At 38.5% G+C, this 27,477-nt stretch overlaps 1 protein-coding gene across 3 annotated transcripts; it reads left to right on the top strand.

Annotated features, from left to right (window-relative positions):
- The first annotated feature begins 66 nt into the window (after nucleotides 1–66).
- Nucleotides 67–27,477, top strand: PDC (phosducin). 3 transcript variants are annotated; one of them, XM_044005466.1, is made up of 5 exons: nucleotides 67–224; nucleotides 6,735–6,797; nucleotides 22,393–22,477; nucleotides 23,856–24,007; nucleotides 26,545–27,477. In XM_044005466.1, exons 3-5 carry the CDS (start codon nucleotides 22,396–22,398, stop codon nucleotides 27,070–27,072), a joined length of 762 nt encoding a protein of 253 aa, XP_043861401.1. In that variant the 5' UTR covers nucleotides 67–224; nucleotides 6,735–6,797; nucleotides 22,393–22,395; the 3' UTR covers nucleotides 27,073–27,477. The 3 variants fall into 3 exon arrangements, with proteins under 3 accessions (XP_043861401.1, XP_043861400.1, XP_043861399.1); XM_044005465.1 differs by having other exon boundaries at nucleotides 6,628–6,797; XM_044005464.1 differs by lacking the exon at nucleotides 6,735–6,797.

Genomic DNA, 27,477 nt, shown 5'->3' with positions numbered 1-27,477 from the left:
GAACCAGTCAAGCCTCTGGGGGAGGAGAAAGGAGGAAGTAGAGAAGCTAGAGTTAGAAAAGTTCTCATCTTATTAAAAGGAAGAGGGAAAGGGAAAAACAAAACATCACCATCTTCAGAGTAAAAACTCTGACAGAGAATTGTTGAAGCACATAATTCTACAAGAATCAGAAGAACTGACCAAAAGAATAAAATGCCATATTAAAGAAGAGAAGCATACAACAGGTAAAGGAAAAACAATAAAAATGTATTGAATTTATGTGAAAAATTTATGAAATGTCTTGATTTTTGGCTTTGTTTGGTGATTGGAGAAAAAGTATAAATATTCTCTTATAAGTCCATGAATGAACTTTCTAAATATTAAGTGTAATATAAATTCAAATTCATCAATCACAAAATCTAAAAGTTGAGAAGAACTTGAGAGGTGAATTAATCCAAACAGCCTCGCTATAAAAAGCCTCTCTCCATCATATCAGATATACCTTCTTACCTGAAGACCTCTAGTGAGGGGAGACTCACTAATTCCAGGGGTAGTCCATTCCATTTGAGGGATAGTTCTAATTGTTAAAAAGGTTGTTTTTTTTTTCTTTGATACTCGATTTTTTTTCAGAGGGAAGATTTGAACCCCTGTCTTTCTGGTTGCAAGTCTCTATTTTATTTTATTTATTTTATTTTTTGGTTTGAGGCAATTGGGGTTAAGTGACTTGCCCAGGGTCACACAACTAGTTAAGTGTCAAGTGTCTGAGGTCGGATTTGAACTCAGGTCCTCCTGAATCCAGGGCCGGTGCTTTATCCACTATACCACCTAGTGGCCCCCTATTTGACATATTTTGAAATGCAACTTTGGATTTATAACACCAGAAGCAAATAACAGGGATGTACTGGAACAAGTTTTAACCATCTTATGAGAACTAATTGTTAAATTGTTTGTGTGGGCATTTACAACTCAGAATTCCACAATCAGCTATAAATCAGGGCTTGATTTGTTTTGTTGATTGTCTAGATTTAAGAAAGTGTTAATAATGCAGAATAAACTAACAAGTGTGTATCTGTGTTTACAGACCATTTTGTTTTTTTGTTTTTTTTGCGGGGCAATGGGGGTAAAGTGACTTGCCCAGGGTCACACAGCTAGTAAGTGTCAAGTATCTGAGACCGGATTTGAACTCAGGTACTCCTGAATTCAGGGCCGGTGCTTTATCCACTGCGCCACCTAGCCGCCCCCCTACAGACCATTTTTTTAAACATTTACCAGCACACTCTTGTATATAACTTTATAAACATTTCTTCTGGAAGACCAAAGGATGATAAAAATAATAATAATATTTAAGGTTCACAAAAGTACTATATATCCATTATCTCACATGAACCTACCCATTTGTAAAGATCATAAGATTATTATCTAGAAGAAGTCTCAAAAACCACCATCCAACCCCCTCATCTAACAGATGAAATCATTAGGTCCTGAAAGATGAAGAGGAAGGTAGAAGTCAATGTTTATCATGGAAATGACTTCCCCCTCCCACACAGATGCTAGGACTTTGTGACTATTTTTCAAGTGCCAGATTGATGACATGAAAAATAAGTAACTCTCAAAAAATAGCTACAAGATAGGAAGAGGAAAGATGTGAAAGATCAACCTAATTTTCATGAAAAGGGAGGGAGAAAATCCTAATTTGAGAAGTTTTGCTCTCTAGAGATTATTGCTATCAACTTGCAGAAAGATCAAATTTCTTCCCACTTAGTGGGCTTAAAATAGAAATCAAATATGTTTAAACCCAAGTTATTAATGATGATGAAGGGGTGGCAAGAACCTCTGGGATCTCCTTAGTTATAACAGTAATTATCCCTTGCTCTTACACTGAGAAGAAAAGGAAAACAGTTCCTAGAGACAAATACATCTCCAGAGAAACAAGGATAGAACCATGCAAATGGAGCTTCTTTTTGATCATTCAAGAAAAGCCTACTTAAATATATCCTTGGCATACAAGGAGCAAGATGAATCCAGTCCTTTGATTATTGCAACCCTTCTGAGAAAGCATTTACTTCTCTGTTTCTGGTTTTAACTACAGACTTAGAGACAACTAGATTGTTTTTAATGACTGAAAAATGTTCTGGATTTTTTCTTCAGTGGTTTGATGGATATAAGATGTTATCAGTTATGGCTACCTCTCTCCACTGATACAGATCACAAGCTATAGTTGTCTTCACCCATTGAATATTCATGATAGATAACCCTGGCTGCTGGACAATCCTTCCATATTGTTCTTATCTCATTCTCTGCTATACTAACCACATGGCCCATTCCCCTCACCCCATGCTCACATACACATACATCCTAAAATGAGATTATGTAGCTTTTTCTTTCATTGAGATTGAGGCCACCACTGATGATATCCCTCAAGTCACCTCTGCTCCTTAAACCTTCTCAATATCATTACTCTCCTTGTCTAAGGTCACAGAAGAGATATTCCTACTGCTCAATGGGGGCAGGAATAACTGGTAAAATTAGGCTCACTCCATTGCCTACCTCCTTGATAGTTATCTGTGCTGAGTTTCTGCCTTTCTATTTACATAGCTATTTATGAGTGATTAACTTCCCTTAACTTCTACAGCCCCCTCCTGGACATATCATGTCCTTCGTTTCAGAAGTCCCCTGCTCTCTGCTCTGTCTCTCCTTAAAGGACCTTGGAAAAGACTGTTCCAGGGGTTGTCTTGAAAGTGCTACCAGCATTTTTTCACCCGGCTTTTCAAAACCTTCTCTGTCCCATGGGGCACTGGTTCATCTGGTATGCAGGGCATTAGCTTCAACTATTATCCACACATTTTGTAATCGTCATTTTGGTTTGTTTGGTATTTTTTTTTTAATTAAGTGGGCTTGCCATAATCCCAATAATTGAGAATCTAGGTCTTAGGTTACTCACGGCTGACTGGGCTAATGGTTCATAATAATAACTAACATTTATATAGTGATTAAAGGTTCACAAAGGGCTTTTGATATGTTATCACATTTGATCTTTATAATAAAGTAGGTAATATTATCCTCCTCACTTAACAGATAAGGAAACTGAGGATGAGAGCCTAAGTGACTTGCCTAAAATCACACAGCTAATAAGGGGTAGGACAAGATTCAAATTCAGGTCTTCCTGATTCCAAGTCCACAATTCTATCTTATTATCAGTCTATTGTCACTGCTGATTTGGCAAAAAGGAAAAGGGTGATAGGAAATGACACCTGAGTCCATTTATCCTCCCATGCCTTTTTTTTTTTTGTACAGATCTACCTATCTCACCCAGGCTGAAAATCCAGTTGCTACTCATAGCCCAATCCCACTACTAATGGGCATGAAAAAAGTTGATCTCTGTATCCAGCCTGGGCCAGTTCACTCCTCCTTAGCCAATTTGATGGGTCCTTGCTCCCAGAGGGATTGATGTCTCATTGAATTCAGATACCAAACAGCCTGAAACCACTATAATTCAGAGATCTCAAGCTCAACCTCCCCAGTAGCAAGGAATCCAGGCATGCACCATCACCTTTGGCCTCAATCTACTGATCCTTCCAATAAATTTCAATTTACTTTCTTAACTGTTAAATCCTTCATGTAGCTATTTCTTGCATCTCTGATTTGAAGTCAAGAATTGCCTGGCTAGGGGCATCTAGGTGGTGCAGTGGATAGAGCACTGGCCATGGAGTCAGGAGTACCTGAGTTCAAATCCAGCCTCAGACACTTGACACTAGCTGTGTGACCTTGGGCAAGTTACTTAACCCCAACTGCCTCACCAAAAAAAAAAAAAAAATTGCCTGGCTTGTCCAAGCTAATTAATACCTTCTCTCCTATAGGATCTTTTTTTTTTTTGGGGGGGGGGGTGAGGCAATTGGGGTTAAGTAACTTGCCCAAGGTCACACAGCTAGTGTCAAGTGTCTGAGACCAGATTTGAACTCAGGTCCTCCTGACTCCAGGGCCGGAGCTCTATCCACTGCGCCACCTAGATGCCCCTCTCCTATAGGAACTTACTAGCAGTCAGCCTCCCTTTCTCATTCACTTTCATTCCTTCCCTTACTATTTATTTCTTCCCATCTATCTAACAAACATAAATAGGTCTCCTAATCTGATTAAAATTCTTCCCTTGACTCTTTTATCCCATTTGCTTAATTTTCCATTTCTCCTCTCCCTTTCACTTCTTAATTTCTTGAAAATACAGTGTTGGGGGCAGCTAGGTGGCACAGTGGATAAAGCACCAGCCCTGGATTCAGGGGTACCTGAGTTCAAATCCAACCTCAGACACTTAACACATACTAACTGTGTGACCCTGGGCAAGTCACTTAACCCTCATTGCCTTGCAAGAAAGAAAGAAAGAAAGAAAGAAAGAAAGAAAGAAAGAAAGAAAGAAAGAAAGAAAGAAAGAAAGAAAGAGAAAAAGAAAAAAAAATTATAGTGTTGGAAGGTACCTCAGAAGTCATCTAGTTCAACCAGTAACTGACTGTAAGTTTTCTCTAAAACATTCCTGATAAGTAGTGGTCCAGCCTGTACTTGATGAACATCAATGAAAAAGAAACCAACTAAATGGGATGGTGGATAAAGTGACGGGCCTAGAATCAGGAGGACCTTCCAATACCTACTAGCTGTGTGGCCCTGTTTAAGTCCTTTGACCCCTGTTTGCCTAAATTTCCTCAACTGTAAAATAGGAATAATTATAGTATCTACCTCACAAGGGTTGTTGAAAGGCTCAAATGAAATAAAATAATTCCAAAGTAATTAGCACATTGCCTAGCACATAGTAAGCATTATATAGATTTATTATTATCATTATTGTTATTATTATTTTTTTTAATTTTGTGGGGCAATGAGGGTTAAGTGACTTGCCCAGGATCACACAGCTAGTATGCGTCAAGTGTCTGAGGTTGGATTTGGATTCAGGTCCTCCTGAATCCAGGACCGGTGCTTTATTCACTGCGCCACCTAGCTGCCCCATTATTGTTATTATTGTTGTTGTTGTTATTATTATTATTACCTCCCAAAGCAGCCAATTCCTCTTTCAGATAGTTCTAATCAAGATGAAATCTATTTCTCTACAACATGTACTCCATGTACTTAGTTCTATTCTCTGGAGAACAGGGAAACAAATTTCTTCCATGTGAAAATCTCAGGCTAAAAAACATCCTCACTTCTTGTTCCCCCCTCAAATCAAGCTAAATTCTATGTGTTTTCTAGACATTATTCCTAGCTCTGCCTTCTGAGACCAAGCAGAACAAGCCTAATCATCCTTCCACAGGAAAACCTCAGGATAAACAACCTCATCTCTTTTAGCTGATTTGCATTTGCCTTCAAGCATGCCTGAATAACTATAAACCATCCCTTGCCTTAGAGGAAAACAGCAGCCAGGGGTGTGCTGGAATCAGTTCTATCCAGCAAGAATCCATTTAAAAATTTTCAGTTTGATCATTTACACCGAAAATCAGCAAATGCTGCAAATCAGGACTTTATTTATTCGTTTGATGTTTGTCTAGTCTTAAGAAAGTAATGGAGAAAATGTTAATAATACAGATTAAACATAGAAGTGTTCCATACCTGCATTTTTTTTTTGAGATCTGATTGTTAAATATTTACTGCATACCCCAGAATACCAGTACATGATTATGGAATTTATGCTTAAAGGAATATTTGGGGTCATTTAGTTCAAGCTTTGGCCCAGGAACATCTATTAATACCATTGACATGATCTGCCTAAATGTTTTCAAGGACTAGGAATTCACTCTTTTGTAAGGGAGGCCTCTTCGTTTCCTTCCATTGGCTGTAAAGCTCAATCCTCTGTCACTTCTACATAGAACAAATGTGAGTTTGGTACAATTTCTGACTCAAAGCGCACTGGTTTGGCATTAGGTTCTGATTAATGTATTATAGAATCACAGATTCAGAGTTGCTCATGGGCCTAAATGGACGCTTCCAATTGTTTTTGTTTTTTTGGGTTATTCCAAGTTTCAAGTATAATGTGTGTATATACATATATACATACACATACACACAATACACATACATATGCATACACATATTCATATACACGCACATGTGTATATGCATATACATGTATACACATATACATATACATTTGCATACATATATACATATGCATATGTATGCACCTAAGCATACACAATGAATTTATTACAGTGAATGACTTGCTGCATAGCAGAAACAAGGGGCATGTTTTGAAATGCAGAGGGAATATATTTATAAATGAATATAATATAAATGTAAAATGATAAAGGTTAGATAATTTTAAGTGCTATCAAAATTTGAAATATTATTATCATATCCAGTTGCTAATTTTCTTATATTCAAAAGATAATTTTCAGCTTTATAAGCTAGTTTTTTGTTTTTTGTTTTTTTCTAGGATTTCAAGTTCCTATATACTCTTAAAAAACACAAAATTGGGTGTAATTGATTTTTTTTTTCCCTAATCATATTTGTTGAATTTCTTGAGGGTATTGCTAAGGGGTAATAGTTCCTTACAATTGATTCCTCACAGACATAGAAAGAATTTATGTTTACCAGAAGGTGGTAAGCTCTTTACTTCATTGGCCTATTACTAATAGGCAGGGTTTGCTAATTCTCTTATGACAATCCTATTAGCTATTCATAGCTATTTCTGCAAGGTCATCATCCAGGGACCTCAATCCGGTCTTAGCTCTATGTGCCATAGGACTTCAGTCAAAAAGGAATTCCCTTCTGTTGAACAGTATCAAAGGCACCAGTCGGTCCAATTGCACCTTGAGACAGGCAACTGAACAGCAGGCCAAGAGGTAAGGTTTTTGGGAGGTTTTTTTGATCACTTTAATGTGTTTTGGTTTTACATTATATGCATTTACAGATTATGGTCAATTCATCAGAGGTTTCTGGTGACAAAATCAAGCAGTTAAGTGAAAGAAATAATAAAAGACTAATTGATCTATTATCCTTTAGATTTTACTTCAGAAAAAAAAAAGGAATCCTATTCCACTACAATGCTATTCTTATAGTTTTAAAGAATTGCCTGTGGCACTGAGACGTTAAATGACTCCCTATGTGACTTAACTAGTAAGGTATCTGAGACCAGACTTGAACTTAGATCCTCCTAACTCACTCCAAGGCTTGTGCTCAGTACACTATACTGAAAAGCAAATGCCTGATGCTTGCCTTTGCCACTTAAAATAAGTCTGTTAATCAGTCTCCTCTAGAGTGAGAGCGTCCTATTTCAAGTAATCAAACCTTTGAAGGTCTTTAGTAAGGCAGTAGCTGAAGCTTTGGATTTAATTTGGAATAAAGTTTGGAATTATGTATTTCTCAATTTATCAGTCCTTTCCTCCTGGGAAGGAGCAAGGGTATGAAGGGGCCAGGGCCAGGGCCAGGGAGGCGCTTGGAGAGAGGAGCAGAGAGGAAGAACTGAAGGGAAATTGTCTACTCAGCAAAGTCATGTTTAGGGATTTAGCTTCCAGGGACTTAAGGGTGAAAAACTCCTGGTGGAGGTTTTGTGTTTTTTTTTTTTCATTTTTTCTATTCACACCTCAAACCCAATTCAAGAGGGAAGGAAGGAAGGGAGGAAGGAAGGAAGGAAGGAAGGAAGGAAGGAAGGAAGGAAGGAAGGAAGGAAGGAAGGAAGGAAGGAAGGAAGGAAGGAAGGAAGGAAGGAAGGAAGGAAGGAAGGAAGGAAGGAAGGAAGGAAGGAAGGAAGGAAGGAGGGAGGGAGGGAGGGAGGGAGGGAGGGAAGGAAGGAAGGAGGGAGGGTGGGAAGGAAGGAAGGAGGGAAGGAAGGAAGGAGGGAGGGAGGGAAGGAAGGAAGGAAGGAAGGAAGGAAGGAAGGAAGGAAGGAAGGAAGGAAGGAAGGAAGGAAAGAAGGAAGGAAGGAGGGAGGGAGGGAAGGAAGGAAGGAGGGAAGGAAGGAAGGAAGGAAGGAAGGAAGGAAGGAAGGAAGGAAGGAAGGAAAGAAGGAAGGAAGGAAGGAAAGAAGGAAGGAAGGAAGGAGGGAAGGAAGGAAGGAGAGAAGGAAGGAGGGAAGGAAGGAAGGAAAGAAGGAAGGAAAGAAGGAAGGAAGGAAGGAAGGAAGGAAGGAAGGAAGGAAGGAAGGAAGGAAGGAAGGAAGGAAGGAAGGAAGGAAGGAAGGAAGGAGGGAGGGAGGGAAGGAAGGAAGGAAGGAAGGAGGGAGGGAAGGAAGGAGGGAAGGAAGGAAGGAGGGAAGGAAGGAGGGAAAGAAGGAAGGAGGGAAGGAGGGAGGGAGGGAAGGAAGGAGGGAAGGAAGGAAGGAGGGAAGGAAGGAGGGAAGGAAGGAGGGAAGGAAGGAAGGAAAGAAGGAATGAAGGAAGGAAGGGGGGGGGGAGGAAGGAGGGAAGGAAGGAAGGAAGGAAGGAAGGAAGGAAGGAAGGAAGGAAGGAAGGAAGGAAGGAAGGAAGGAAGGAAGGAAGGAGGGAAGGAAGGAGGGAGGGAGGGAGGGAAGGAAGGAGGGAAGGAAGGAAGGAGGGAAGGAAGGAAGGAAGGAAGGAAGGAAGGAAGGAAGGAAGGAAGGAAGGAAGGAAGGAGGGAAGGAATGAGGGAAGGAAGGAGGGAGGGAGGGAGGGAAGGAAGGAGGGAAGGAAGGAAGGAAGGAAGGAAGGAAGGAAGGAAGGAAGGAAGGAAGGAAGGAAGGAAGGAAGGAAGGAAGGAAGGAAGGAAGGAGGGAGGGAGGGAAGGAAGGAGGGAAGGAAGGAAGGAGGGAAGGAAGGAGGGAAAGAAGGAAGGAGGGAAGGAGGGAGGGAGGGAAGGAAGGAGGGAAGGAAGGAAGGAGGGAAGGAAGGAGGGAAGGAAGGAGGGAAGGAAGGAAGGAAAGAAGGAAGGAAGGAAGGAAGGGAGGGGGGAAGGAAGGAGGGAAGGAAGGAAGGAAGGAAGGAAGGAAGGAAGGAAGGAAGGAAGGAAGGAAGGAAGGAAGGAAGGAAGGAAGGAAGGAAGGAAGGAAGGAAGGAAGGAAGGAAGGAAGGAAGGAAGGAAGGAAGGAGGGAGGGAGGGAAGGAAGGAGGGAAGGAAGGAAGGAAGGAAGGAAGGAAGGAAGGAAGGAAGGAAGGAAGGAAGGAAGGAAGGAAGGAAGGAAGGAAGGAAGGAAGGAAGGAAGGAAGGAAGGAAGGAAGGAAGGAAAAAGGAAGGAGGGAAGGAGGGAGGAAATAAGGAAGTCCAGTCTCTTCTTTCAAGGAGCTCACGTGCTAATTGGAAAGACAACATATATGGAAGGTTTCAGATGGCCCTTAGAATGGCCCTTAGAATGCAGTAGCAAAGCAGACGGTAATGCCTCTTTTTTAATGTCATTTCCACTATTAAAATCACATCAGTTTCTGTGAACTATTTGAAGGCTAAGGTCTTTGATGACAAGAACTTTCCTTTCTGGGTTTTCAGTAGCTGGGGATGTAGTACCTGCAGAAATAACAACAGGCATCACTACCTGGCATGATGCTACTGGGCTAGAAAGATTCCTATATCAAAGGTTCTTGGGTTCAAGGTCCTAGGCTATCTCCATCAAGGTCTGAGGGGAGGTGGTAGAAAGAAAAAGAAGGGGGGAAAAGAAAGAAAAGGTAGTTTTCTTCAGTGCTTTACCACAAAGGTGGCCCACAAGATCCCCAGAGGGTGACCAGATCAAAGCTAGATCAAAATATAATTAAGAAAGGTTTTTAAAAAATAAATAAATAAAAATACAATACAACATAAATAATATTAATTTTTGGTTTTCCACAGGGATGCATTTTTACTTGAGTTTGATACCATTGTGTTTACCTTATCATGGCAGGGAATAAGATGAACTGCTAAAAAATGTGAAAAAATAAAACCATTTGTGGGGCTCTTTACAAGACCAAATTGGGAAGCAACATGATACTGTAGAAAGGGCCTTGACCCAAAAGTCAGAGCACCTGAGCTCAAATCTCTGTCTCAGACTATTACTGGGACCTGGGTAAATCATTTAACTCCCTCTGCCTCAACTTTATCCTTTGTAAAATGAATGGGCTAGATTAGATGATCCCTGGGATTCCTTTCGGTTTTAGATCTATGAACTTATTAAAAAGGAAAAACTGCTAAGCTTCCCTTCCTATGCCTTGACTTAGGTAAGAGATCTTGCAGAGTTCTTTTTCCACCTTCTTCCCTTGTATCTCTCAGAGATGACCATTACTAAGCACTCCATTTTATTAGAAATGGATAACAAGCACTAACAATATTTTCAATTTGAATTGTGAAAGTGCCTGAAGCAGGGTACTTCCATTGTTTTGCAAGAGACCTTTTTTTGTTGTTTTTTTTAATGTGCAGACTCAGCTTTTATTTATAACATCCCTTTTTAAAAACATGTGGTCACAGAAAACTTGTACTTGAGAGTCAAGCTGCATCCAAGCAAAGGATCGATTCAACATGCCAGAATCTATACAATACATTGCAAAAGACAGTTCATATTGCTTGGTTCTGCTAGAATCTACATATAGACTGGGAAAAGTCATCTATAGGCTGGGTACAAGCAATCTTTTTTCTTCATAACTATTCAGAAATTTCTTTGAATGATATTAGAATTTACTGTATCTGAATTTAATCTTTATTATGTGATTTAGGTTTTTATCTAAAAACTATATGAAGGCCATTACATATAGGCTGAAATTGAGCTCCCATAGCATAATGTCACCCAAGGTATTTCTAACACATGAAGAAATTTTAAAACCAGAGTTAAAAATCACTCTTAAATTTCCAAAGGAAGTCTGCCACTTTCTTCCTCCAGAAGGGCTAGGAGGAAGGAAGTCCTACAACCACTGCTGATGCCCTTTGCCTGGTCATTCCCTCATCTCCTCCCCTAGCCTCTGACTATCCAGAACCTATGTGAACTGCTTGACTGCTCACATAATTTCCTTTCTTTCTTTCTTTCTTTTTTTTTTTTTGTGTGTGTGTGGGGCAATGGGGGTCACACAACTGTCAAGTGTCAAGTGTCTAAGGCCGGATTTGAACTCAGGTAGTACTAAATCCAGGGCCGGTGCTTTATCCACTGCGCCACCTAGCTGCCCCACTTACACAATTTCTAATTCTTTTGGTAAAACGGAATACCATAAGGATTTACCATATGCCCTTACCTCCATGACCTCAAGACCCCTGACATCATTATGTGACATACTATGTAAACTAAGAACTCCTAGGCTTTGCCATCTATTGCCCCCTCTTTTGTTGTTCAGTTGTTTTCAGTCATCTCCAACTCTTTGTGATCCCATTTGGGTTATTTTAAGCAAAGAGAATGGTTTGCCATTTCTTTCTCCAAAATGTCCCTTTTTAGGCCCTCTAAACTTTTCCATTAGCTCCTCAACTGAACTTTCCTTTGTGTGTTATCTCCTCTAAATAAAGTAGGAATGTCTTGAGAACAGGGGCTGTTATGATTTCTCTATTTTTATTCCGAGACCTTAGCATGGTACTTGGCACATAGAAAGCATTTAGTAAATGCTTTTTTAACTCATTTATTCCTTCAATTTCTGGAAATTAATTTTCTCTCCTGCAGAGTAAAAGAAGCATAACCAGGTTAATACCAAAGCTTTTTCAGTACACTTCTTCTGAAAGATACTGTTTTCTCCAGGGGAAATAGTTCTTGCCAAGAGAGAGAGGAATGAGTGTCGGCATTAGAGTTGTAAGGCCTAGGCTCAGAGTTGCCTTACTAGTTTTATAACCTTGGGTAAGTCACTTACCTTTTCCAATTTTCAGTTTCCTCATCTGAAAAATAGGTATAATAATAGTATTTATTTCAAAGGGATGTTGTGAGGATCGAATGAAATAATGTTCATTTGGGGAGCAGCTAGGTGGCACAGTGGATAAAAGCACTGGCCCTGGCTTCAGGAGGACCTGAGTTCAAATCCAGTCTCAGACACTTGACACTTACTAGCTGTGTGACCCTGGGCAAGTCACTTAACCCCCATTGCCCTGCAAAAAAAAGAAAGAAAGAATGCTCATAACAGTACTTTGCAAGACATATTTTTAATTGTCAGCTATAACTGTTAATAAATCCCATTAGAATGTTGTTCCTTGAGGTCAAGGACCGTTTTTCTACTTCTTTCTATCCTCCAAACTTAGAACAATTCAACAAGCATTTATTAAGGCAACAAGCACTTATTAAGTACCTGTTATATGCTACACACTGTGCTAAGCACTGAAGATACAAAGAAAAACAAAAATTAAAAAAACGAACAAACCACAGTCCCTACTCTCAAGGAGTTAACAATCTAACAATGTTTGGTTCATAGTAATCACTTAATAAATGCTTATTGATTCATAATGATTGTTTTCATCATTCTTATAAAGGCAGCCTAGGGTAGTAGATAGAGCCACTTATGCTAATCTTAACCTCTATGTGCCTAGGCAACTACTTGGGACTAGTTGACTAAATCATGGATGAATGATCATTAGATAAAAATCACAGGTCATTTGCATCTTTTCCTGAATTCCTGCTGCTATAAGAGGTTGCAAATAGGGCTTCAAATTGGAGCCCCTATTATAGAAATTATTGGCAACTCTTGTCTCCAACCAAAAGGCAGGGGAAGAGGAAGGTTCTCATTTTGCAAAGCAATATTCAGTATGGAAAGGCTTGTAAGCCTTTATCTGGAATCAGAACAAAAGAGAAAGGTGACAAATATAAAACTGAGGCTGGTTGTGAGAGTGAGCAAGATGATGAGCATACTTTTTAGGCATTATGATAGGATTTTGAAGATGTTATGAATCATGGTACAATTGAATTCATCAAGCAGTGCAGGGGTGGGGGGAAGGCAAACAGCGGCTGTATTTTCTTGGAGTGAAAAGGGCAACATTATACACACAGATAGGTAAAAACAAGATACATACAAAATAAATACAAGGTAATGGGGGGAGAGGTTATTAACAAAGGGGGGAATCAGGAAAGGCTTCTTGAAGAAGATGTTGTTTGAGGTGAACTAGAGCTAGAGTTTCCAAGAGGCAGAGATGAGATGGGAGAGTATTCTAGATATGGGGAAAACAGCCTGGGCATAGGTAGAGTGCTGGAAGATGGAATGTCACTTATGGAACACAGAAAGTTGGCCAGTTTGGCTGGAATATAGAATTGAGAGGGAATAATGTATAACCAGCCTTGAAAGTTAGGCTGGAGCCAAATGGTGATGGGTTGAAATGCCAAACAAGGGAATTCCTATTTTATCTTAGGCTCTCCCAGGAGGTATTGCAAGATCTTGATTAGCAGCATTATAACTGTTTTGATTATATTAATTTGATAGGTTTGTGTAAAATGGATTAGAGAGGGGAGAGGCAGGATTCATTACTTTCTGGGGCTTCCGATGGTATTTGTTTAGTTGTAGTTGTCAAAAAAAAGTAAAAGGTAGTAAACGAGACTAGAAGGAAGCTTTGTTGTATTGAGAGTTTTTCAGATGCTAGAATTTACTTACGTATGGCAGTAGAAATTCTGAATGGTTTTTTCCTCTCCTATAAATTACTTCATTACAGATTTAAAATGCAAGAAGTACAGCTCTTTTGTAGCATAAAAGGAAAGAGGAGGAGAAATGAGAGGGGAAATGCATTAAGATTTTCAAAATATTGTGCAAGGGAGATAGGTCACTTTACAGGGAAGCTGCCCAAATCCACACACCTCTTTCCACACATAAACATGTTTAAGAGAAACCATTTAGAACTGGTTGAAGAACCATCTAATACCTGTGGTTTTCTTGACTGATATTTAATCATATGTTTCTTTCCACTTTAATCTACCACTTAAACAGTCTAACATGAATAAATGAAAGGTTTTTTTATATTAACATTTGAAGTTACATTATTCCTCAAATCCCACTGAAGACTCAATAAACTGGTCTCCTATTTATTCTGAATGAGTTGTTAAGCTCTTGGTCAAAAATAAGTCTTGATTGTTCTCTTGTTTCTGAAAAAAAAATCTCTACTAAGATAGAGCTCCAACATTACTGATCAGCTAAAATAATGATGTAAAGCAAACATTTCATCTTTTCAGAAGTAAGTTGATAACAATATTTTGATAGATGAACTGCAGCCATGGATGAGAAAGCAGAATAAAATGCTCATTGGAGATAAATTGTTCGTCCATATAAAGTTAATGGATACTTGGAGGCATCATCTAATTCGTATGGGGGAAAAACTCAAAGCGCATAGGCATAATCAACTATGTAAAATATCTGTAAATTCTAAGTCTGTGGGGAGTCCAGGTGTAGGTATTTTCTCTTCAGTCTGACTCAGTAAATAAGTCCTGGGGAGCTGCCTGAGTCACAGATAAACTGAGTGACTTGCCCAGGAAAGTATGGAAATATGAACTTCAGCCTTCTTTACTAGAACCCTGAAGGCCATTAGCTCTACTGGTCAGGACCTGAACCTTGGCCTTATTGATACCAAGTCCAGGAATTTATTATGCCAAGCTTTTTGTAGGATGTGTTATTTTTTTAACTTAAGAATGAGTCCTGCTCTATTGGGTATTTCAAATTTTTTGTTTCTCTCAATCTGCTATTGCTTTCTCTATTAAGGGACATTGTCAACAACCAATCAATAAACATAGTTTTAGTGGATACCTACTGTGGGTCCAGCATTCTATGCTGCAGGGATATGAATAAAGAAGTTATTGACATGGCACTTAGCTACAAGGGACTTATAATCATCTTGTGAGTACAAAACATGCACACAGGAAGCAATCATGGAACACAAATTAAGGGCTAAAACAGCATAAAGCCCCAGAATTGGCTCTCTGATCTAGCTATAGCCTATATACATAAGCCAGCTCTATAGGTCAAGGTAGGCAAGCAGCATAGAGGCCAAGCATTGTGGCGCACTGTAGAAATTGGGAAGGGATGAAAATTTCTTTATGTCCACACTTTTTGTAATCAGGTTTAGTTTTATGGACTTTGTTCTCACTATCAGTCACCCCTTTAGGTAATCATTCCAGGGGCCCACTGAGAAATGGAATTCTCATACTTTTGGGAGGCAAGTGATAGCTCTGAGTTTAGTCATCTGTTATGAATCAGTTAATAGTCTGAGGAGGGGTCCGAGGAGATGTTAAGTGAAGGGGGAACATGAGGAGGCAGGTCGGGGGGGGGGGGGCAGAATAAGTGGAATAGAATAAGGAGACAACACTTTATGGGGGAAGGGGAGCTAAAGAACAGAGAAGGCTGCTCCTAAAAGGAAAGGGGAAATAGAATGCTTATAAACTTTGATGAATCCACAGTTTTACACGCCACCCCCCCCAAGACAGTCTTGCTAATATAAAGTTGCTCCAGTTAGTATTTTAGTGGAGTGCTCAATGTTACTTTAATAGATTGAAAGCGTTAATTGACTTCAGCATTTGATTCTTAGAGAATTCTTTATGTCTTCAAGCTAATCAATCATAAGCTCAGACATAACTAACTTCATTTGGGACTAACTCCCTTCTTGAAAGAGTCTCCTGAAAGAGACTGGATTGTGGTTTTAGGAGGGCGGCATGTGCCTTCATCTGTTTAGGAGATGGAGTAGAATACATTTTAAACCTCACTACAAAAGAACTATCTTCTTGTGAAGGTATTCTTTTTTGGCTATCTCACCGCCATCTATTTTTTGGATTTTGCCTACTTAGGGAAATATACCAGTTATATCATCAGAAAAGAAGCAGTTTTCTTGTTTAGGTTCTTAATCTCTTCATCACTTGCCTCTTAAAATAAAATTCAGAATAAAGCATTTTGAACAACTACCCCCCAGTTCCCACCCCAAAGTACCAGTGATATATTTTTTTTCTGTACCTGAAGTAATGGGAGAATATAAATTATATTGACAAGTAATTTTAAGAACCCACTGTGTACGTTTCTTAAGAGCAGAGACTTTCATTTTTGTCTTTGCAACCTAATGATGAGAGCTTCTTGATTGATGATTGATGTATAGCAGACATGGTACTAGGCCGGGGTAGGGGTGGGGGTGGGGTGGGGCAGAATACAACAGAAACAGAATAGTCTCTGCCTTCAAGGGTAGGGTCAAGGGTAAAGTAGTATAGTGTAAAGGCCCCAGAACCATAAGTATCCAGGAAAAGCTGGTCATATTATATTATGACCTCAGAACAAAGCATCGCTACTTATCATCTTGGTGGGAGCTGGGAGCCCTAAAATAAAAGACAGAGTAAAAAACTAAGAAAAACTGTCAGGCTCTTGGACTCAATTGAACCTGGAATCAAAAGCATGTTACATGGGGGCAGCTAGGTGATGCAAGGGATAAAGCACCAGTCTTAGATTCAGAAGGACCTGAGTTCAAATCTGGCTTCAGACACTTGACACTAGCTGTGTGACACTGGGCAAGTCACTTAACCCCCATAAGCCCTGCTAGATAGATAGATAGATAGATAGATAAATAGATGGATAAACAAACAAACATGTTACATTATCTACTAAGACTGTTTCCATTAGGAACACAAATTTCCTTTTTTTTAAAAAACAGCAGTTATGAGTACATGAATGATGATTTTTCACAAAATTTCCCCAAAGATGATTGTATCATAGAAAATATCATAGGATTTAGAACTGCAAGTCATTCATTCAGTAAGTCCATAAGCATTTATTAAATGCTTATTGGGGCAAAAACATGGTCCCTGTCTTCAGGGAGCCCATATTCTCCCTTTATTATTCTCTTTTTTTTTTTTTTTGGTGAGGCATTTGGGGTTAAGTGACTTGCCCAGGGTCACACAACTAATAACTGTTGTGTCTGAAGCCGGATTTGAACTCAGGTCCTCCTGAATCCAGGGCTGGTGCTCTATCTACTCTGCCACCTAGCTGCCCCTATGGAACCCATATTCTAATAAGGGAGACTGCATGTAAATAAGTAGGTTCCTCAAAGATCCCTAAGAACAGGATATATACTTCTTTGGCTTCATCTGGCTTTATATCTTTTAGGACAATTATTACCATTATATATTACAATATTTCAAATTTCATTAAAAAAATCTTACAATGAAAAGATACTTATTTTTTCTTTCCTTATAAACTTATGAGGGATAACAGAGAAACATATAGTGTAAATATTATTCTTAGCCCATATGTTTTCATTTATTTTTATTCAATTTTTAAAATCACTCCTCTCTGCAATATGTACCCCCTTCTTAATTATATTATACTCAGATGTACACAATAGCAGTGGCTTGTAATCTGCTCACAAGCTAAGCAAAGAATATTCTTCTAAAATCTTTGTTTTTCTCAGCAAACATCAGGGTTTACATTTATAACAAATCAAACACTCAGCAGGCCTCTGACCAACAAAAATATGGGTCAGAATGTTTAAAATGACTAGTAATAGACATTGTCATAGGGCAGATTTAACTATATGTCTTAGGAGTAGTTTTAGTATTTTTGAAATGGTTTGGGGTTGTTGTTTTTTTCACCTGAAATTTAGACTGGGTATCTCCTTTTTTTTTTTTTTTTTTTGGTGGGGCAATGAGAGTTAAGTGACTTGCCCAGGGTCACACAGCTAGTAAGTGTCAAGTGTCTGAGGCTGGATTTGAACTCAGGTCCTCCTGAATCCAGGGCCAGTACTTTATCCACTGCACCACCTAGCTGCCCCGGGTATCTCCTTTCTTTTGGTAATTCAAATAATCATTATTATAAAATAGGATTAGACCTGTGATTTCTTTAGCATTAGGGAACTCCCACTTGATGAAACTTTGTACTGGTATGGGTTGACACAGTCACTACAATGACCATCTTAGAAAGTTGCCTAGGGAAAAAAAAAAAAAAAAGAAACTTGCCTAGGGCAGAGGTGTCAGATTTGGTAGGCTACCTTCCAAATGCTTGGGAAACATTTAACAAAATAAATAAAATTACAATAAAACATAGATAACATTATATTTTAAAACCAGGCTAGCAGAGATCCTTATGTATGATTTAGTGACCTTCCCCATTTCTACACCACTGGCCTAGAGCACTGAGAGTTAAAATGATTTCTCTGGTATCTCACAGCCAGTATGTATCAGAGACAGGACTTGAAGCCATGTCTTCCTGATCCTGTGGCTTGCTCTCTATGCACAATATCTGAGACTTATTAAGAACTTGACTGAAAGTGTAAGTGATTAATAAAAAAAGGGAATTTTTAATGGATTTTAGAAAAAAAGGTTTGAAGAATGTGTTCTTATCTAGCAGGAATAACTAGGATCTAATACTGTTATTAATGTTATTACTACTGCTAATACTACTGCTACTACTTCTACTCCTACCACTACCACCACCACCAAATCTCCACACAGTATAAAATGAGCACCAAGAATAATAGAAAGTTAATTTAAATTATTCTGATTAGTCAGTTATTTTTTTTCCCCTCCACTGAAGTCCCCTACTCCATTGGAAGCTAGGTGGCACAGTAGACCTAGAGTCAGGAAGAGTTCAAATCCAGACCTTACTAACTGTGTGACCCTGGACGAGTCACTTAACCTCTGCACCTCTTCAACTATATAATGGGGATAATAATAGCACCTACCTACTACGGTTGTTCTGAAGATCAAACGAGATATTGGGGGTGGGGGAAGGAAAGGGGGTGGTTTAGCATAGTGCCTACTACATAATAGGGATCATCTAAGTGCTTCTTCCTTTCTCTTCCCTCTTCCCTTCCATTGCCTGCTCCTGGCATGGAGGTGAGCCTGGATTATCAAGACATATTTCAGTTTTCTTAGGTCCTACCAATCTAGATCAGCTTTAAGGACAGGTCCACCAATAATGGAGTAATTGTCTGTTGTTTGGGGACCAGCCAAGTTAAGTTTGGAAAAGAATATGATCAAGTTGGTGGCAAGAATTTAGGGATGGATCTTTCTAGCCAGAGTAGCTCTTGAACACCAGTCATTCACCCGTGAAAGGGTCAGGATCTGCTTTGGTCAGTCAGTCCATCAACAAGCACTGATGGAAAGAGCAAGTACACACACGAGTTAAATCCCATATCTATGAAACATTTAAAGTATTTTTTAAATTTATCTCTGCATACTCATGGAGAAAAGAAAAACCTGAGAGTAGTAGCCCTTTAAAATTTAATAAGATGCTCAGTCATTGGGTTCTCATGACCAAGACCCTTATTTAACATCAATAAGGTTTTAAGGATGAGCAAAATGCACAATTGCAACTGCCTAAAACTGCCTTGCTCTGACCAAGAAGAAACTGCGTCATTGTAATAACTCTTTAATCTAATAAAGTAGCCAATCCTGTAACGCTCCCTGAACAATGGCAATCCCTAAGTGAAGCTGACAGTTTTCTCTGTCACCTTGCCCCAGTTTCTCCCTTCTTTCTGATAAAAACATACTTATTTGACGTCACACAATACTTTATATAATTCTACTGGCAGTGTTCTAAAACCTTCATTTTGGTTCAGCTATGATTATGGATTTCCTTTTTTTGGGTCTTTTCCCCCTTCTTTTGGTGCAAAGCAGTGATCTCATCCTGTGTAAGACACTCCTGGGAAGCACTTGTTTTGCAGCTTAATACTCTTAGAGTATTTCCTGGGGCATTAAAGGGTTAAGTGAATTGCCTAGGACTAAGAGGATGTGGATATTAACCAGTACAAATGACATTATGGAACAAATGCTGTTCTGTATTTTTTTTTTTAAATCTTGCCCAGAGAAAGCTATAGAGCTAACATTTATACAGTGTGTCCCCCAAGTCTTAGCACAGTTCATTAAGACTTTGGGGATAGCTTGTACAGTGTGTGTTCAAAGTGTTTTGGTTACGTTATTTAATTTGATCATAATCTCGACTATGTGTCATGAACCCCCTTAGGTAGTATGGTGAAGCCTATGGACCCATTGTCAGAAGAATAATGGTGTTTTTTCCCACATTCATAAATGAAGGAAATGCAGGTCAATTAGATATTAGGGAAAATAAAGATGTATTTTTCCCCATCCAAGTTCATGGATCTCCAGAAATCTATTTTCTGTGAACTCCAGGTTAAAATGTCTCAGTGTAGAGATATCTTCGCAAATGCAATGGGTGGGCAATGAAAGTATAGTGAATAATGGATGAATCGATGAATGAAATAAATAAAGCTAAAATTTGGAGAGCAATTTAGATGATTTAGCAGTTATTAACAGGAATGATGACAAAGAAAAGTTCCTCTCTCCTTTCCTGCAGTTGAGAAAAGCAAGGCAAATAATTTTTCCTCCATTTTTCCCCCTGTTTACCTCATGAGAGCATCAACCAATGCTACTGTTGGTTAACTACTGTTACAATCCTGCTCCCTCCCCATTCCTAACCTCAGTCCATGAGCATAGGTCAAAATCACCACTATTTCAATAGGAACCATTCTACAATGACTAGCTTTGTCTATGTGACCTCAAGCTTGTCGTGAGGACTGGATTACCTTCTCAGCAAGGTGGTGCCTCATTTTTTTTTTTAACAGTAATCAGCTTTCCTTTCTTTCACTGTGGGCTTTCATCTTAGCAAAAGCAAAGACACCAAGCACTATTTCTCCTTCTTTGTTACTGGTACCAAAATTGTTTTAAAGTTATTTAAACACTATTTATGTTTCTTGTAAACACGATTTATGTTTAAACAGCATTCTACAGCTCCTTTCTGAAATAAGCATCTTGTTCTTTCAAAATTCAGCAGGAAAAAAGTCTCTAACTTAAAGCTAAAACATTCTGGACAGTTCTGTAGAAATTACCAGGTGATCTGCCACCTTCAACTTTTAATTATAACTTTTATTTTAATGTACTACTACTCAGTGATTACTTTTGATGACTACAAGTTTTCCCCTATTTACTTTCTTAGATGGTTGATAGTTACAGGGCTATTAAAGAGTTGTTTATATTCTATATAATTGAGTTTCTGCCATTTTTGTCCTCTACCTTTAATTATTTCTGAATTAATTTCTAATGCATGTCCTTTCTCATATTTCTAGCTCATGGACACTATCTCTTTGTTTCTGTTTTCCTTTTCTTAAAATAATAACCAACATTTAAATAATGCTTTAAAGTTTGCAAAGTACTTTATTTATATTTTATCATTTTATTTTCTCATCTCCTTATCTCACCCAGACTGGAAGTATGATGGCCAATCATGGGCATGATCCCATTGCTAATTGGCATGGAGGCTTTGACCTACTCCATTTGCACCCTGAGTTATATCACCCCCCTCCTCATGCAGCCTGGTAGCCCCTGCTCCCAGGGGTTTGCCATATGGATTCTAGACTTAGTGTGGACACACCCGATTGACTTTAGCCCTTCTGAAGCTCAGAACTCCCAAACTCCAATGCTTTTTCAGCCTCAGCATCACCTAGTAGCAGAGATTACAGGTATACACCACCACATCTGGCACGGTTCCCTTCTTTCTTAGAATATTCTGAACAAAAATTAAACTTTTCATAATGTTAGGGTCACTATGAAAATTATGTATTGCATAATATCCTGTAAGTCTACTTAAGAGTATATGTCTATTCCATGTCTAAATTAAACACTACAATATTTTAGTTCTTGTATTTGTTTACTTTTTAAAAAAGAATTCTTTCTTCTCCTCTGCTAACAGGCTCAGTTGACACTTTATTTCTTATTATAGTGAGTGCCACAAAAAAAAGTATGCTTGCCTCTACCAGTCCCTTCCTTCCATGTAATTTCTGGCTTCCAATTTGTTTGGGGTTGAGAAATGAGATAAGCAACCCCATTAAAATACATGCGAGAGGCAGCTAGGTGGCGCAGTGGATAGAGCACAGGCCCTGGAGTCAGGAGTACATGAGTTCAAATCCAGCCTCAGACACTTAACACTTACTAGCTATGTGACCCTGGGCAAGTCACTTAACCCCAATTGCCTCACTTAAAAAAAAAAAAGAAAAATACATGCGAAGTAAAAGTAAATAGTCCCTATATGAAGACTTGCCTATATATAAAACATACATGCTTTCTTTAATACAAAAATTCTGGGATCTTTATTTTGACTTCTCAAATATCTTTTTGGTTCCTACCCAATTCTTAGCTGTGTTTTGGACAGGCAAGGTTTCTAGAAAGCTGAAATCTTAATAGGGAAGGGATTAGTCTCTTTGTGGTTTTTTAAGGACATGTTCACTGATGGAGTATCCTTTTCTAGTTTTGAAAGAAAAGCTGGCCCCAGGCTATGGACCAGGCAAAACTTTCCTATGTATTTCAGTGTTCTTACTTTTACAGTTCAAATAGTGATATGATAACAGTTTTATACAATAACTTTACAAAGTAATAATCAATGTTCCCAGCGTTTATAAGGCCCAATACAAGAAAACTACTTTGGGCTGGGTATTGGCCAAAACACTTGTAATTTAAACATGTGGGTAAATACTCAAAAACCTATCACTTATTACAGGCTTTTTAGCCTATCATCAAACCCAGGAGCAGTAGGAAATGTTATGTATATATTCTAGACCTATCTATCACTCAATTATTTATTGTCTTTGTTGACTGCACAGATTATGTCAAACCCGGACATAAAAATGGAGGAAACTAAAAGCCTCAGTCTAGAAGAGGATTTTGAAGGCCAGGCCACACACACAGGTAAAAAATTCACTAAGCAAAATATACAAGTAAAAAAAAAAATCTGAACTCATGATAGAAAATGTTCTCCACATTCAGAAAAAAAGAACCGTGGATTCTAAAAGCAGATTGAACCATACTGTTTCTACTTTTTGGCTGTATTTTTTTCTTTTTTGAGGTTTTCCCCTTGTGTTCTGCTTCTTCTTTCACAATATGACTAATGAAGAAATAGGTTTAATGTGATTGTACATATACAATCTATATCAGATTGCTTTCCATCTTGGGGAGGGGGAAGGGAAGGGTGGGAGAAAGTTTTGGAACTAAAAATCCTATGAAAACAAATGTTGAAAACTATCTTTACATGTAACTAGAAAATAATAAAATACTTTTATGATTAAAAAAAAAAGAAAACAAATCTGAAACCCTACATTAAGTTGCCTTCTTAGAGTTAGGATCTCCTTTTTTCTTTTTTAACCTAGATCTCAGAGAAGTTATATTTCATTTCCTACTTCTATGTCCTCTTATCATTTACTCTGGTTCCTACCTAAATATTACCTGCATAATAATAGTGTGGCACATATTTATTAAGCATCTACTATACAGAGATACAATATGCTAGGTGCTTAGGGTGATACAAAAATCTAGACAAAATATGGCTTCTGTTCTCAAGAAGCATACCAGAGGGATGACCCCCAAATAGCTACTCTAATAAAGGTAGAGAGCAAAACACAGAAACATTAAAATATAAAAGAGTGACATAACAAAAAGCTATTTGAGGTCAGAGAGGGAAAGTCATTCCTGACTTGCATATGACAAAAGACTTCTTGAAGCAGATAACGTTTTCATTGGGTTTTTGGTTTTTTTAGTGAGGCAATTGGGGTTAAGTGACTTGCCCAGGGTCACACAGCTAGTAAGTGTTAAGTGTCTGAGGCCAGATTTGAACTCAGGTACTTCTGACTCCAGGGCTGGTGCTCTATCCACTGTGCCATCTAGCTGCCCCTTTCATTGGGTTTTAAAGTTTCACTAGGGGCTCAATAGACAAAGAAGGAAAGAGAGTGCAATGCTAGCAATTTTCCCTCACCCTATAACTTTCAATCTGACCATTATATTACAGTGGTTTTAAGTGTTCTTTTACTAATAGACAATGTACATAACTCGCATGTTCATAATGCAGAGCCTTTTGGATGACTCCATGCCAAAACCTATTTAACACGCTTAAAAGGGGAGTACGTTTTTATTGTCAGGACAATCAGAGATATCCAGCCCAAGCAAGTCATTGATTTTATCAGCAGGAGAAGACAAGTCTGTTTCTATGACAACACATATATAAACTTCAAAAGTACAAGCTGCCTTTCTAATAGTCTTAAAAGCAAAAGATAAATCTTCTCCTTTACTTCAGGCCCCAAAGGAGTTATCAATGATTGGAGAAAGTTTAAGTTGGAAAGTGAAGATGGTGATTCAATCCCACCTAATAAGAAGGAAATTCTCAGACAAATGTCTTCTCCTCAATGTCGAGATGATAAGGACACAAAAGACAGATTCAGCAGAAAGGTAGGAAGAAGAGACAATGTTATTTTTGCAAAAAAAAAAAAAAAAGGTAAGTGCAAATCATACAAATGAGTTGGATTGAATTCAGCCCCCCAGGTGATGGACTCCAGGGTTTTAAAAACCTTTATGACACTCTGTTATGGTTTTGACTGAATTTTCTACTCCCAACACAATCTGGTAGGTTAATGTTTTTGTTTTGCTGTCATAGAGATATTAACCTGAGCAAATAAATACACAGTACTCTTTGGCTATGCATTTGTCCCTCTTAGAACAACCTGGGGTAGCAAAAAGAGGGCATGATCAGGGGTTGAAAAGCTCCATTTCAAGTTCATGTTCTCACTGACTCACTATGATCTTGAACAAGTAATTTTCTCTGCTTCAATTTTCATGTCTATAGAAGGATAATAACATCTCTCTCTACTTAACAAAGTTGTAAAGATCTGAAAAAAATTATCATGAATGTGTCTTGCAAAGTAAAAAATGGTATGTGAAGGTTTTGGATTCAGCAGAATGGAAGTCCCTTGTGGTAAAGGAGTATTTTGGTTTTGTACTTTTATTCCCTGTGGCATATATGAAGTAGAGGCTCCATAAATGTTTGTTGAAATGCATTAGATTAGGTTGGATTTTTTTTAAGATTAATACATGAAACTTTGGGAAATTGCTCCAATAGGAAAATAAAGGTATAGGAAATGGAAGAACATGCCGGATGTCAGCACTCAAATCTGGAAGGCCAACATTTCATCCAATCTCCTTATATGACAGAAAAAGAAACTGAGGCATAGAGAGGTTAAGTGATTTGCCCAAACTTATACAGCTAATAAGTAAGTAATACAAGCTAGGATTTTGAGTCCACATTTATTACAGTGCAAGATAATGAGGAAGGAAGATGGGATTTGGAGTCAGAGGACCTGAGTTTGAATCTGGGTTTTGTTACTATATAACTTTATGTAAACCACTTATCTTTCTGTGGCTTCAATTTTCTTATTTGTCAAATGAAGGGCTTAGATAAAATGACCACTAAAGTGTCTTCAAATTATAAAGGACCATGATTTTTTTAACTTATTTTATTTTATTTTTTCAGGGCAATGAGGGTTAAGTGACTTGCCCAGGGTCACACAGCTAGTAAGCATCAAGTGTCTGAGGCTGAATTTGAACTCAGGTCCTCCTGAATCCAGGGCCAGTGCTTTATCCACTGCACCACCCAGCTGCCTAAGGACCATGTTTTTTTGTTTGTTTGTTTGTTTGTTTGTTTTTTAGTGAGGCAATTGGGGTTAAGTGACTTGCCCAGGGTCACATAGCTAGTAAGTATTAAGTGTCTGAGACCGGATTTGAACTCAGGTACTCCTGACTCCAGGGCCGGTACTCTATCTACAGCGCCACCTAGCTGCCCCAAGGACCATGATTTTAAATGTTTTATTTTGTGCTAAGCACTGGAGAAAGAAGAAAAAAAAAACAAAATAGTTCCTTCCTACAGAAGTAACTGAGGTAGTTCAGTGAATAACAGTGCTAGGTCTGGCGTGAGGAAAACCTGAGTTCGAATTTGGCCTTAGACACAGACTAGCTGTGTGACCCCAGGCAACTCATTTAACATTTCTCTGCCTCAGTTTCTTTAACTGTAAAATGGGGATAATAATAATAGCACACACATACACACACACATGCACACCCAGGGTTGTTGTGAGGATCAAATGAGTATTTAGCACATGTCCTGGCACATAACAGGTGTTTAATAAATGCTTCTTTCTTCCTTCCTTCCTTCCTTCCTTCCTTCCTTCCTTCCTTCCTTCCTTCCTCCCTCCCTCAAGGCCTCCCATTCTAATGGATCCAATCCATTGCACTTGAACTTTGCAAAGTCCTATCATAAACATCTTATTGCATTTTCACCATGGCACAAATGGGAAAACAGAAACTGAAATAAACTTAGAATCTATTGTTCTTGTCATTATAAAATACTACCATATCATCCTTTAGTTAATCAGTCAATGAACATTTATTAAGTGGCTACTACATGCTAGGTACCATGATAGATACCCAGGACACAAATACAAAAAAAATGAAACAATCCTTACTTACAAGGAGCATATGTGTTCATACTAATATTTACATATGTAATCGGATTAAATACAATAAGGTTAAATACAAGATGGTTAAGAAGGGAAAGCACTAGCAATTAAAAAAATCAAGAAAAGCTTAATATACAATGTGGTACTTCAGTTAAGTCTAAAAGGAAGACAATCCTTCCTTGAGGCAGGGATGAGTAGGGAGTGAATTCCACTCATGGGGACTGACCTGAGCAAAGACACAGAAATGAGAGGTAGAGTATTATGGATGAGGAACAGAGTTTGGTTAGATTACACTTTGTGGGGATGAGAGTAAAATCCAATGAGACTAGAAAGATAGGTTGGGGTCAGGTTGTGATGGTCTTTAAAAGCTAAACAGAGGAATTGATCTTTTATCCCAGAGGCAATAGTCATTGGTATCGACTGAGTAGGGGAATGACATGGTCAGATGTGGGTTTGTTTGTTTATTTGTTTTCACAGATGAGTGTGCAAGAATATGAACTCATCCACCAGGACAAAGAGGATGAGGACTGTCTCCGTAAATACCGTAAACAATGCATGCAAGACATGCACCAGAAGCTAAGCTTTGGACCCAGGTATGGGTTTGTGATTGAGCTAGAGAGTGGAGAGCAGTTCTTGGAAGCCATTGAGAAGGAACAGAAGATCACCACGGTCATCGTTCACATCTATGAAGATGGCATCAAGGGCTGTGAGGCCCTGAACAATAGCTTAAATTGCCTTGCTGTAGAATACTCTATGGTAAAATTTTGTAAAATCAAAGCTTCTAACACAGGCGCTGGGGACCGCTTCTCCTCAGATGTGCTTCCTACATTGCTGGTCTACAAGGGTGGGGAGCTTATCAGCAATTTCATCAGTGTCACTGAGCAGTTTGCTGAAGATTTTTTTGCTGTCGATGTTGAGTCTTTTCTTAATGAGTATGGGTTACTTCCCGAAAGGGAGATCCATGCACTGGAGCAGGCTAGCATGGAAGATGAAGATATTGAATAGTTTGAGGCATAATATTTCAATATCTTCGATTTCTCCTTTTTATATTGCAAAGAGAGCTCCTTTCCTTTCTTTTGTCTTTTTTTTTTTAGAAAAATCTGCATGTGTTAATTGCTTCTCTAACATGTAAAAACCTAACACAATAAGTAAATACCTAGATTATGTAGATTTCATAGCTTTGAACATGTCAGCTTTCTTTTCAAATCAATAATATTACCCCTTACTATGTGGGTTAGGATGTAGCCTTCAGCAATGTTATAAACAGATTAAGAGAGAACTAATGATATTTTGACATTTTGGACAGAATCAATTTTCCTTTTCCGAATTAAAAAAAAAATCTCTGGCCTTTTTCCCTTTGGTTCTGTCCTCAGAATTATTGTTTGAGAACTCACTATATTCTGCTTATGT

This window comes from Dromiciops gliroides, chromosome 4 (genome assembly GCF_019393635.1).
Source record: "Dromiciops gliroides isolate mDroGli1 chromosome 4, mDroGli1.pri, whole genome shotgun sequence".
Classification (NCBI taxonomy): domain Eukaryota; kingdom Metazoa; phylum Chordata; class Mammalia; order Microbiotheria; family Microbiotheriidae; genus Dromiciops; species Dromiciops gliroides.
Note: the sequence above shows the minus strand (reverse complement) of the source record. Positions and strands in the feature narration are given on the sequence as shown.

Coding starts and splice junctions, on each gene's coding strand:
- PDC (XM_044005464.1), top strand. CDS start 22,396: ATGTCAAACCCGGACATAAAAATGGAGGAAACTAAAAGCCTCAGTCTA. Junction 22,478..23,855: donor AGGCCAGGCCACACACACAG/GTAAAAAATTCA, acceptor CCTTTACTTCAG/GCCCCAAAGGAGTTATCAAT. Junction 24,008..26,544: donor AAGACAGATTCAGCAGAAAG/GTAGGAAGAAGA, acceptor TTGTTTTCACAG/ATGAGTGTGCAAGAATATGA.